A 14,345-nucleotide genomic window follows, 5' to 3' on the forward strand; every position below is an offset into this window, starting at 1 on the left:
AGTGTCAGCTCAGACAACTCATGCGTAATTCCAGAAAATCTTGCATCTCTGAAGCATGAAATATACTTGTGAATGTAAATAAATGCCGATACTTATTGAAAACTGTCGTGAAATTAATATTTCATGATTTATTTGTTATCGTCAGCACAACTAGTTTTCTTTGTTTGTTTCTGTCTCTGAAATCTGTGTAGCAAGAAAGAGAACACTGGGATTTTCCAGTAATTAAAAGCCACTAAGTATCTGTAAACATATCAATCATAAATGAGCTGCTTTACTTCTGAACCACTTCCAGTGGACAAAAACAAAACTCAACCCGGACAAACTATATATTACATCAGTGACAATAGGAACTCATTGTCCAACAAGTGTAACAACAACAACAACAAAAAGCTGTGAAATATAAAATCTAGTCTCCATAGATTTGGTTCTGTGTCAACGACTATTTGATTTTTGAGATCCCGTTTAGATCAGACTGCCAACAAAACGATGAACAGAAACTTTGTTTTGTCATTTTCAACCTTGTGCATGAAAAGGGGAGCTCTTTAGTTTGCTGTGAATGTGTGTTCTTTTGTTTTACTAATGGAAAATGTAAAGAAAAGTGGACATGGAACTCCAATATCCCTCAAAATAGGAAAACACAAAAAGGTTCGACTTCAATATATCTTTCTATTTGTCCTGATTTTCACACAATGGATGTGACTCAGAGTGCCACAAACTACACATCTTTGCAACAAGAGAAACATCTAAAAGACAGTGAATCTATTTCCAAAGAAAACTGGATTATCAGAAGAACTACAGAAGCTTTAAATTCAACCACACGTGTGAACATACACCTCGTCTCTCTTTCCCACACACTGAAGCCAGCGGTCTATCATGCAGCTCTCCTGTGACATGTAACAGTCTTACACTATCAGCAACACTCACAGGGAGTGAACACACGCCTCGTCTGTCAGCAGCACTTTGGGTGACTGGACGAGCACCAAAGTCAACTTCTGTCTCTTATTTTACTGAATCATTTCTTCCTTACACCAAGGACATTTGATTAAATGCCAGCCAGACAATATCCAACAAACTGTGTGTGTGTGTGTGTGTGTGTGTGGGAAAGTGTGCTTGCACTTTCTGTGCCAGCTCTTTGTCCACGAGCTTGTGTAATCCATAATCACCCCGAAGACTTGCGGTTTGCTTGTGAATGTGTGCATAAAGCACATACACACTGCATTCTGCATTGTGCTTTGTCCCTCAACATAGGAGCCAAAACAAAACCCCTCACACCCATGTACACAAAAGACAACAGTACCTTTAAAATGGTGTTACATAACCTTTTGTCTTTACACAATTTGCAGCAAATAGGTCCTCTTGCACAGGAACACTTATTTATTTATTGTACTCTGTATCTTCATGTCCACCTCCCAACAAACACAATCACTGCTGAACTTGACACTGATGTGAAATCTGATTAGATACCACGGCCCTCACTTTCCTCATCTTTATGCTCTCTGGAGAATATCTGCAAACATTCGCACAAGTGCATCGTGAATACACACACTCACATTTGCTGATGTGTGTGTGTGTGAGGGAGTCTCTCAGGGAGGAGTGTTACTGAATGCAGAGCCAGTAAATCGTGAAGCCGTCACGTACTCGGTGTTATCAAGGGAAATTAGCAAGGAAGACAGATTACAAGACAAATGATAAGAGGGGCTGGAAGTGAAAAATGGCAGATTGTGTACTTACGGGTAGGCACTTAATAATCAGAGGACAATGGGAGGCTGGAAACACTGTTCCACTAAGGATGGCACCCTTATGATCTGATTTATTTAGCATCACTGATCTAGCTTTGTTTCTGTGGAAATGTCACATAAATTTTAGTAAAAGCATCGCAGCTGGACCCCGGCCTATATGGCTAACGTCACTGAAAAACAGTTGAAGTCTGTCTAGTAAGACCAGTTTGTGACATTTGAACTGTAGTTTTCAATCAACACATCTGCCCAATGTCAACACTGACAACTAGCGCACATCAGTTGTCTTTGAAGCTCAGGCTGTAATCAGAAGTGGAGAACTTGTTTGTTTCTCGAACAGTATTGAAGAGCATATTTGGATCTAATAGAGACAGTGGAAGAGCTTCACTTACCAAAATATTAGCCTTCAATTCATCCCAGGCTCAGAGTAGAGACTAATGTGAACAGCTCTCTGTACTCAGCACAATGATACCTAAGTGCAATATTTACTCAGAAATCCATCTTAGTTTAATGTGTTAACATTTGCTAATTAAATAAGATGTTAAATACAACTGAGGCTGATGAAATTGACAGTAGTATCCACTTGTAAAATAATCCACTTTCTAAAATACGGTTTCCGAGTCCAAGCCTCTACAGCATTGGCTGAGGCTCTTATCTCTCTGTTTGAAAATATTTGAGTCCGTAACAGCTATTTAATTGTCTTTAAACCACTTTCCTTGCAATGCACGCATTCCATTGTGGCACATATTTATCTGCACCCAAATCAACAAGGCTGTTAAATGACAACACTGCTGACTGACCTTTCAACATCCACATATATTGAAAACAATTTGTCCTTCACCATAACATCTTTAAAAGATGTCACTAGTGCTGTGTTTATATCAGAGATATAGCTCTGATTCACACTTGTCTAACACTACTTAGCTTGTCATGAGGTGGCAGATCATTGAGTTAACTAGTCTAACTCTACAACCCTCCAAAATGTGACTGGTACACGTTTAGTTTTTCATCTCTGTTGACATTCAAAGTTAAAGCAGTCCTGTACATTTGAGGTGTTTTTAGAAATATTTTTGCCAGAACAACATATCATCTTTAGATATCAACTAGCTATCTAACTAAGTGTTAACTACTAAAACACCTTACCCCCTTTTCATGAATACCTGGACTCGGCCTTTGATGGTAAAACCAGGAGGAACAGCTAGACTGGCTATTATGTCGAAATTGATATTTTGATTCGGTGATGATGGAAAACGGAAAGTGAACGTAATTTCAATCCATCCTCTGGAGAACTTGAATATTTAGAGCCCTTGATACCAACTCTGAACCAAAAGAGTGAACCTGCTAGATGCTACAGGATAATACATATTCCACTTTCACCTGTCAAACAGTCAGGGCATCACCACAGTCATTCAGTCAACCATTCACCTTATGGGCACCATCAATTTTTCTATTAACAGTCAGGGCAAATTAGCCACCTGACCAACATCCCAAGTCATTCCTATGGGTGTTGAAATGTGGTAGCATTGCACAGACACAAACAAGAGGTCTTATCATACCTGTAGGTGGTGGCAGCTCAGCTGGAGTGTTGGCCGGTGCGTGGGCCCCTGGTGGGATGTGGATGTTGTTGTAGTTTGTGGCTGGGGGACCTGATGGGCCTGGTCCCGGACTGGGAGTAAAGCCGATCCCCGGGGCAGGACCTGGACCCAAACCCTCGTCCTGGCCCTGAAAAGACTGTGAGGGAGGATCTCCCCTGAAGGAAGCGCCGTGGGAGGTGCCAGCGCCTGAGAAACCTTCGGCTCCAAACTCATCTATTGGAGATAATGAGAGAGAGAAAAAGTGTGTTGAGACTAGATCTGGACGTTTTTTCAGCAATTGGGAACGTGTTATAAAGCAAGGGCCAATTTTCAAGGCAGTTCAAGACGTAAGACAGCCCATTAAATGTTCTGCGGAATACTCAGGAGGACTATTTCTTCAATAGAGTGACTTCTAAATCGCAGATTTTTTAACAAATTAAAAAGGTCTGGTGCTGTGTTCCCTGGCAGCTACAGAAACAAATGAGCCAATAAAAGCCTTGTAGATGGGATTAACTCTGACTGATTTCATGTCTTTACAGTTTTCCCTGCTCAGTCACTGCCTAGTAAAATATCCATCCCACAGAAGTTGGTAGGGAAGCAGTTGTCGTGTTTGCAACAACCTGAACAGCTGTGTCTCGCCCATCCACCCCTTTATTGGCAGTCATTCTGTCACTACTTTACATGGATGTAGCTCGGTGGCATGCTAACTATGGATAATACATGATGCTGACATTCTCAGTCTTGCCTACAGAGCTTTGAATTGGTCAGCTGGTTCAGAAACCTTCAGTCTCTGAAGTCTGAATAATTCTAAAATGTGAAGGCAGACTAGACTGGACAATGAGTGGGGAACACCATCAACCTGCGAACGGAAAGCTAGCATTAGAAAAGGTGACCAGTGCAGATCAAGCTGGCACAACTCTACGACACAACTAAGAATGACATCTATGGAACGCATACCTTGATCACTGCTCAGTACTTGGAGCAAAATAATATTCTTTTCGCAAATATAAATAAGTGAAATGACATGAGCCGACATTTTATTCTATCCCAAGTGCGTCAAAAAGTGCCACTTTATCAAACACATACGCATCCCAAGTACCAGCATCATGGTGTTAGCATTCGATACAGAGATATAGGAGTCTACGGGGGAACCCAGTGCATACAAATGTGACGCCAAGGGGTTATGAAAAAGTGACGGCATGTGACAAGTTGAGGATGAGACCAGGCACTACGAGCGCAATGTCAAGACTAAAAGAAGGGAATCAAAATGGTGATTCAACAATACTATCAAGCGATAAAATTACAAACCTAAACACCGTTTAACTCACCTCAATATAAGCAATTTAAAACAAATATCTGAGAACTTTAGCACATAGAACTATTACTCTGTTGCTTCCTATATAGGTTTTGTGACTAAATACGCGTTTTTGTATGTTTTTACCAGTGAAAAAGCTCAACTTGTAATAAATCACTAAATTAAAACAGGTGGATAATGTGTCTGTCCTGAAACAATAAAGCAAAAGATAGCAGAAAGTATTGTGTTGTTCAAACGCACACTGAACTTGAAGTTTAAGTGTTGTATCAAAAGAAATAAAACATTACAGGCTTTGTAGCTCATTTCTCCCAAAGAAACCATTCTATAATGGCACTTGCCCCATATAATTTATTGCCAGTTCCTTGTGTGTTCATCCAGCAGCTCACCCTTTACTTACACACAGGTGCTGCTACTTAGAAATAAATGAGGTGGTGAAAATGAAGTTTCTCTGCTACAGAGGCATTCAAAGGCCAGTGGTGAATGGAGAAACTTAAATGCCCTGGCCACATTTGGTTTCAACCACAACCCAAAAAATAGTTTCTTCATCAAAAGCACATCAGCTGACGGCACATTTGAATGAGTCCAGGGTAAAATAATTAGAATTCATAAGAATATGATTGAACTGTATTGCCAGGAAGTGTGCAAATCTCATTCATAGATATTAAATCAGAAATTGGCTGTAGATGAGAAATGGGGCTTGAAGCAGGTGCTTTCTCAGCATTTTTAACTAACTGTAGGACTAAGGATGGCCTGCTTTTTATTGTTATGCGTCTGCATTTGTAACAAGCAATACTAGACAAAGTAAAGTCTTTGCAACTTGTTTGATTACACTGCCCTCAAGCACCATTTGCTACTATTCAAAATAAAAACTTTTTAAATGTTGTTAGGGATGATTACTTCTAGAGGGTGAAACATTTGCTTTGCTGGAAACTATTTAATTTGAACCTTAAGATCCGATCTATTTTACTTTTCATGCTTGGCTCCATCTCTACAGTCAAACCCAGACTGTCTACAAGTATATAACCAAGTACAAGTGTGAGGTCAGATTGGTTCCAACGCAAAACACGTTTGATATTGATGTGCAGGTTTAAATTGTGTGTAGCAGCGCCATAGAGTTACCTTAGAAGATTCAATATTGCACAATTTTTTTACCAAGGACAATTATCTAGCACGTATCACATTCTGAAAAGGAAGAGCAGCAAATGAACAAAGTGCAAGCACACTAACAAATCTTTATCAGTTTGACAATAAAATGGTATAAAGATACATACTGCATTTACAGTAGCACTACAGGATGCACAGAAGAGTAAATCTGTAGTATTTCAGGAATAATTCTTAAATATTATACATCAGACTTCTTAAAAATCATTGAAGAGTCTGACGTCATTGTTTAGGGTCCCTTTTGTCCTGTAAAACAGCAGTGTTTCTTTATTTGCATGTGTTTCCCGTATTTGCAGCAGGTTTCTCTATGCTGCATTTACAATATACCTATACACTTACATATACTTATGAGGACAGTCAAGTTTTGGTTGGGGACTGTAATTATTGAAACATCGAAGTTCGAAATAAGAAAGAAAAGAAAAAGAAATGAGTGCCAAAAAAGCCAAAGTCAAAACCGTACAAAACAGAGCAACAGTTCAAAACACATGACAGACTTGTGAGGAAACCTTCAAAAAGCAATGCACTGTGGTGTTTTCATCTCCCCAACTTGAGCCTCATGCTGGAGACTTTGCCGCTCTCAGCAACCACACCTAACATAAAGAAAACACTTCTTGACAGCCAAAGATGTTTTGACAGATTAAAAAAGCTGGACCGGGCCGATTTGCAGACACAGGCTGTATTTGACACCATGTTAAACCCTAGTCTCTGTCATTAATGCATTATAGGCAGGAAGGTAGACGGGCATTAAGCGGAGATCTGACACTTTAGCTGGAATATTTTGTCTTTCATTAAGTTGTTAAACTTTGTTTATCCAGTCAAAGCTAAGTGAGTATTCACACTCTTTTTGGGCTTTCAGTGCTAAGTAGTCACATCTGTGTGCACCACACTATGAATACTTTCTTTGGTGCTGAAATGTTGTTTCTAAGGCAATATGAGGACATTAGCAAGCTACATATTGGAGATTATATTACATTAAAACTAATGCACTTCATTGAAAATGTCTTGAATCTGTCTGGGTGAGACAAAGTGAGGAAGAAATAATAAAGACTCCATTTGTATGTGTACTGCATATTACAGGGAGCAAAATATTTACTTACCAAGACTTTTTTTTTTTAGATTTAAACCAGACGACAGCTGTAATGTATTTGTGACTCAGGATAATAGCTTAATGGTTCGGTACTGAAGAACTTTGATGCACGGAGGTCAGAACTTTATCCAATTTACAGGATTCAGCCATAACTGAGAATTAAGGTTAAAGAATTGTGGCCAGTTCGACACTTTCGGAAGTGAATACATTTTTTGATACAAGTTGAGAGAGGTGTTTTTGTTGCGACTCCAAAAGAAATTCAGTTTCGGGATTCTTGATTTTATGACATTTTATGAAAAACTAAGGTAAACAGTAAATTATACCCAAACCTTTTATTGTAAACATCTACACATTTCATCCAATCACCTCTTGATTCTACTGGGACTTGTTTTTACTGTAGTTTTACTCACAGTGAGGGCCTGTCACTTTGACCTCCAAATGTCTTAGGCAAGAAACTACAAAACGTAATTATGCTAAAATGCATGAAAAAGAAACCTGAAGAACATTCTTTGGCCATTAATTTGTTCAGCTCAGATGTGGTGCAGAATATCTGGCATTATCCTACTCTGGGCTACCACAGTGAATCAGTCCTAACAGTGAAGCACAGAGATGGGACTGTGATAACATAGAGCTGGTGTTGAAGGTGTGACATTTATCGATGGCACTACAAAAGCATGCAGATACACCAAAATATGGGCTGTCAAAATGACTTCCGGTCTGAAAAAGATTGGCAGAAGACGAAAATAATGATTCAAAATGCAAAATTCCTACAAGAGTTTCTAAAAAAGGATTACTTTGACCAAATACATCACCTGACTTGAATCCATTAAAACATGTTTTGGGTATAGAAAGGCAGTTTACATTAGCTCTATTTTAAGTTTGATGTAGTTGATTAGTCTGGAGTGGATTCAAAATTTTCAAGTTAAAACTTTAAGTTTCGATGTCAGTTCAATTTTTGTTATGTTGGAGAGTATTTTTCTTTTGATAAGCAGATAGGAGATCTCCTGCAATAGTTATATATTTGTTTTGATGAAATATTCCATTATATCACTTTGTGCTGTAGCTTCAACCAACTTAAAATGGGCCCAGCATCACTTCTTAACCAAGATACATTTTTATCTTCACCTTGAACATTAATAAAAAGGTCAAACAAGAAATATGGAACTTAGAAAGTTTTATTCTATCACAAAGACTCAGTTTTCAAAGTCATATTGGATCACATTGGTGAAGGGGGTAAAGGAACTTTTTTCTTCTTTTTATTGCAACTTAATTAGTGATAATGATCTTGCTGTGGATGGCAGTAGATCCTGAAAGGCAATTTTTTTCCACATGACTATTAACTTTCAAAGGAAGGGCTGTGCCATGAATGAAATATAGTGTGAAGGTTGAGGAGAAGAGTGGCAGCTAATCTCTATCTGCTGTTTGCCAGCATGAGCTTTGACCAATATCCAATTAGTGGGATGGTTGGGTAAAGTTCAATTACGGGAAGACTCAAAGGCACACACAAACATGCATTTGTACGCATACACAAAGATAAATAAATGCACTGACAACATATAGGAACTTGTGTACGAATACAAATTATCCCAAACTTTTAAAAGATGACAGTTTCATAGATCATTTTGTCTAATGTGCTTATGTCCATGTGTGAATTTGTTTGTATCAATACAAGTTTGAGGAGAAACATAACTCAACAAAAAGAAAATCTATGTATATATTGTTCCAAAAGTTCTCTCTTTCTTTTTCTCTTTTGGTTTCTTCAGTCACTGTGAATGACATGAAATTGCATTTAATAACCGGCAACCCAGAATGATAAGTGTCTGCCATCTGAGACTCCCCACCACCTCATTTACACTGAACTGTAGGGTAGAAAATGAGAGAAAAACAAAAAAACTAATATGAGACAGGCAGTTGAATTGAAACCAGAGAGGGAAACTACCAGCAGCCAACGTATGAATGCTGGTGGTAAATTCTGGTTGGCATGTTTGTGACCAAATCACTCTGGAAGTTCAAAACACTATTCTTAAAAAAGGTATAATTTGACTTGTGTAACAGCATAAGTGGCTGGTGAGTTCTGGAAGTAAACAGATAGTGTGGCCAGTTTGGACAAAGAAAGCCAGCTTCCTGCCTTCCTCAACAATCTTCATTTACTGCAGTGGCAGGGTGATTCACAGTACAAGTGTTCTGCTGCTGGACACTGTGCAGCTCTCCTGGTACAATTAGAGGCTACATGTCTTGCCAAAGGGCACTTTTAACAACAGTTTCTGAGCTATGCATGGTTCTGCTCTTTCAGTTCATCACACAGTCCACTCCTGTCAGGAGCTCACCAGCTGCCATCTGGAGAATGTGCTCTGCTTCGTCTGTATTTCATCTACTTATTTCTGTTCTATTCATATCTAATTCATTTTTTCATTATTAGTTTTTCTGTCCTTGTCTCCTGCAACACATACATTTCCACTCTGATAGCAACAGCCATAGGTTTAGTATGGATAAGCCTCCAATAACTGCACCTTGCAGTTCTAAATTCAGAAATGGTTAACTCTGACTGCCACTGTACCAAACTGCGATGTTGTGGTCCCATTTGGTACCACTGACCAGTATGTGTGAATCAAAAAATATATCACGATAGATTACATGGTATCTTGTACTCTTGTACTGAATCCAGGTTCCTGCCTGTAACCAACTAATGCAGGTTACAGATGACTTTCCTTATAGGTCACACTACAGCAGAAAAGCTATGATGGTAATAATGGTAAACTCCTTGTCACCATCTTAGATTTAACCGGTGATGTTGGCCAGTTAATTAAATAAAATTAAAGTATTTCATAATTATCAAACAGGGAGAAGGCAAATATGTAACAAGAACATTGATGGGTTCACCAGTTCGTTAAAGTGACGGCATTCTGTTAAATACTTCCAAGTGAATGCAGTTAACTTAAAGACTTTTAATAAATCATTCTTTCTTTTCTTTGTATACAGAAAAATATGTACATGACTGGCAAACTGCTATCGAAATGAAATGCTTTGTATCTGTGGTGAAATCATGGCTCAACTTAGTACAAAAAAAACCTTTAATCTCCCAGAATCTGAGCAAATTAGTTATATGCCCTGATACAGAAACCCAGAAGCCAAAACTGGAAGGATCTCCAAACTTACTTTATCTGTCCTCCTGGGATTTGAATGTAAAAGATCCATCAGGGTAGAATACATCACAGAGAGCGGAGGAACCAGAGACACTATAAAATACTGTGTGTTACTTATTGCACATTCTGCTTTTGAGGTCAGTCAGTAGCATCTTATCCCTCTTACTGGGCACAAAATGCTCTGTGTGGTGTCCTCTACCTTGTGAAACCTTTAAGCCGTTGCTCATTCACATGCTCTGTATAAACTGTATCATCTACTTCAGTCAATCAGCCCATCCATCACCACATTAGCAACTAGTCGGTAAGTCAGAATGTACCAACAAACTTCTTAGTGACCCAATTAAGATCTGTTTCTTGAGCCAAAAGACTTCATCTCTATATATGCCAAGAAGTCAAAACATTAAAGGGACTGTTTTTTGCCACAGGAAAAGAATAATATGAAGAATCTCATTACAGCAGTGCACCTGTAAGGGGTTGGACATATTAGGCTGCAAGGTTCGCACACTTGATCAAACAGGTATCACTGATACACATGGGGAGCAAAGGCTGGCTTGTGTGGTCCGATCCCACAGAATAGCTACCTTTCCACAAACTGCTGAAAACCTTAATGCTGCTATGATACAAAGGTGTCAGAACATAGAGCGCATTGTAGCTTGCTGAGTCATGTTCACAGCTGCGAGCTCCTACGATGGACAGATGAGAATCAGAACTGGACTACGGACAGGAATGTTTTGATGAGCATGACAAAGAGTTAAAGGTGTTAACTTGGCCTCCGAATACCCCAGATCTCAATCTGATTGTGCTGAAAAAACACGTCTGATTCATTGGAGTTCAAAACTCACGACTTCCAAGGATTGTGGGATGTTCTGGTAGCTTGGAAAATCCAAACTGAATCTCCATGTAATCTCCTATCTCCATGTTAGGAGATACAGGAGAATCAGTTTGGCATTGGGCGAATTGAATCGCGTTTCCCTCCCGGGAAAGTTTGGTATGACCAATCATAGCACGGGAGGCGGGAGTTAATGCTGCGTCATCTTCCGACAATGAGGAGGCAGTGGATGGCTCGTTACTTTCGGCTTCTTGCCATTGTTTGTACAGAGGAAAATCCCGTTCCAAACGTGTGAGCAAATTTAAGCAACTTTTACACATACGCACCGACTTGGTTTGGCTCCGATTTAAAGTTACTCCTAACACCGCTAATCGTTCGGAAGGAGTCTTTTGTTGCGTAGCCTTTTCAAAAATAAGTCCTGTACTTGAGAGTACCCCATGTATTCGCAGATTTTTGTGACAAAAACGGCAGTAATCATTCACCGCGACGCTTTCTCGGCTGCATGCCATTGTTGTTTGGACTACATGGACTTCAAGGTCGATTTGTTTGTGCGTCACATCCGAGTTACGCTGATTAGTTCTTTCTCATTCAAGCTGCATTCGTTAGCCCCTCCTTTTTGAAATCGTCTCCTATCATCACAATGCCAGACTGCCTTTATTTGTATTTATATTAATACATAAATAAAGTCAGTCTGGATTTTCCAGGCAAATGTTCTGGTGATACCACATGACCTTTAGAGGCTTTGTGAAGTCCGTGCCTCAGTGGGTCACAACTGTTCTGGCTGCACAACATTAGGCAGGTGGTTTTAATGTTGTGTCGTACAAATAATTATTTTGTTTTCTCTGTGACTGCAATGCTGGCGACATTTCACCACCATTCCAGCATGTTTTTCTCTGACAACTGGGTCACAGAACACATCTTCTATATTTCTACAACTCAGCATTGGCAATCTTTTCTCTCTCTGGCCCCCCTACCACCCTCCACCCCTTCATTTCCTCCTTCCATTCCTTTCCTCTTGCTAAACACGTCCCCCTCCCAGCCAATGGAAAGTCAGACCAGAGCTGCGGGCAGACAATGCTCTTTCTGTAAGGGCCGCTGGTATATTAGTGTGCTGGTGGGTGTGCGTGGTCGTGTGGTGTCTGCCTGTCAGCCACAGTCATACTACTCTCCAGAGGTTCATTAACCTACTTAGATATCTACTTGCATACTGGTTCCCATCTTTGCGGTGTCTTGGGACTCTTGTTCAACCGCAGCCACCACCCTGACGGAGGCCCGTCCAACAAAACAGCTTAGCGCCGACAGAAAAATGTCAAGATGTACTTTTGACCTGTGGAGAGCCAGAAGACTGACAGTTCTTCAGCATATAGAAAACACTACAAGCAGAAGGGGATGGATGAACCAGCTTGCTCTAGCAGCATGTGGGCGGCCATATGGAGTGCCACTGAAACCATAAAGTCTGCATGTAAACTAAAATAGTAATAATAAAAGTCAAAAAATATTCTCTTCTTGTCAGGGTGTGAAGGTAGTGACAGCCAATACAAGCTTCAAAAGAAAGACAAGGGGTACACCAGGGATTGAGGAAAAGCATAAAAAGCAGTCCGATTCGGTCGTATGCTGCATTTGCTTTGATTAAATCAGAAGCCACCACCAGACGGCAAAATAAGAAGATCTTATTTGGCCTGGTTTCGTAAGGACAGCACTTGGATTAAGCATTTTTGGTAAAACAACAAAGTAATGATGATTAGCATAGTGTGTGACAGGGTCAGGCTGCAATAATTCCGACTACTATCACTTTTATTTTCATCTTTAACCATGGGAAGTGTACACATTACAGATGCAGCAGCTGCACATGCGCTTGAAAACAAAATTGTGGCTTGTTTCGTATTCTAGGTCCTATTCTCATTTGGCGGTTGTACATACCATTTTCTTCTTTTTCGAGTTCTTGTTCAGTTAAATGCAATAAAAAAAGAGGCGATACTCCTTATTGTTGTAAAGTTGTCATCTTATTTTTGAGTGTCCATACAACAAGTGTAGCATAAATGTAACTTGCAAGTTGATAGCTATCCATAAGCTATGAACAATGCTTTATATAGTCATTTCCTTATTTGTTAATTCAAAATTGTGTTAAGTGCAGCCTTCTCTAAATTCACGTTTCAACTTTGCTGCCATTTTACTGTCCTATTTTACTTCTTAGCATTACAAATTTATGTTAACTTTTACTCTTTAGGCATGCGTGTTAGATTTTTTTTACTATAATGTTTTAATTATTAAGCTCTTCTGACTGTTTTGGGCAATGCTTGGTACATCAATGTCTTTCAAGATGAAAACGGCTCTTTTTAATGCCAACGTTTTTGGATAGTTGATAAATTACTTTTATATACTGGTTTGCTCAGACACAGGAGACATGGAAGGAAACTGAAAAAGATAAGATGTGATCAGTGGCATTCTAAAGCCTTATTCAGACAGGATTAATGAGTAATTTCATTCCTTAGTCCACAAGGGACCTCAAATGCTGTGAAAGCACAGGGTCTGCTCTGTGAACATTCAACAGGACAAGCCAAAAACCAGAATCATCAACTATAAACCCATTTGAAATCACAACAGGAAAGTGCTTCAAAGCTTGCTTGTAAATCATCACAATTTTAAGTTCTATTCAGTTTCACAGTATACAAGTTAAAGCTGACAGCACATCCATAGACACACAAGAGATTCAAACTAACAGCTAATAACCAATTCGGCTACAATTTAAGGCAACAATCTATAAAAATACAAGCTAAACGAGGGGCTCATGTTTGGATATGGGCTCCGAATTGACTTAAAATCACAGATGAAGGCACGTTAAAATTAAAATCGCCCCTCCTCCCTGAAACAAAGAAATCATGGTTGAATGATTAAGTTTCAGCATCCCTGATTCAACTGAGGCTGTCGCATGTCGACAAACCTCAAGTCTTCTTGTCGTCCACAAAACATTTTTGGACCTCACATTGGCCTAGAAAGTCTTTGCTGTGGGAATAATGCATTGTTTGACTGCAAATATGACCTCCACCTACAAGATTCATGTTGTGTCTACGGGATTAACAACAACAACAACAGTCAATCTAAAATGATCATGTCGGAAAGGAATGCTTTCTGATGGAGACAGATGTGCGCACTTTCTCTATGTCACACAAACATCTGGGCTGTTTATGTGTCTGGAAGAAAAGGCAGAAAGACAAACACACACACGCCATCCAAAGTGTTGAAATGCTGATAAAATCCTGATGCAGACCGAAAAAAAAAAAAACAACACAAGCAAGCTGGACACACACACGTGCTGAGTCTATGATATCAGCTGTGTGCTGGCGGTGTTATCCATCAGTGGGAATAAGTTATCATGATGTCATCACTGACATAGAAACCCCAAAGCACACTGGGAGAGTGAGGGGTGTGAGCTGGCAAACACAGAGTGTGAAAAAGTAGAAGGACATGAGCGGGAAAGGAAAAATGAGGGAGTAAGGAGG

The 14,345-nt window shown here is 39.6% G+C and overlaps 1 protein-coding gene across 3 annotated transcripts in view; it reads right to left on the reverse strand.

The window, feature by feature from the left end:
• Positions 1 to 14,345, reverse strand: part of vta1 (vesicle (multivesicular body) trafficking 1) — an 84,457-nt gene that overhangs the window by 20,042 nt on the left and 50,070 nt on the right. For all 3 annotated transcript variants that reach the window (XM_022206562.2, XM_022206561.2, XM_022206559.2), the window contains exon 6: positions 3,293 to 3,544. In XM_022206562.2, coding sequence (XP_022062254.1) covers positions 3,293 to 3,544 — 252 coding nt within the window. The remainder of the gene's footprint in view (positions 1 to 3,292; positions 3,545 to 14,345) is intronic.

The sequence above is a fragment of the Acanthochromis polyacanthus genome, chromosome 16 (genome assembly GCF_021347895.1).
Source record: "Acanthochromis polyacanthus isolate Apoly-LR-REF ecotype Palm Island chromosome 16, KAUST_Apoly_ChrSc, whole genome shotgun sequence".
NCBI classification, from domain to species: domain Eukaryota; kingdom Metazoa; phylum Chordata; class Actinopteri; family Pomacentridae; genus Acanthochromis; species Acanthochromis polyacanthus.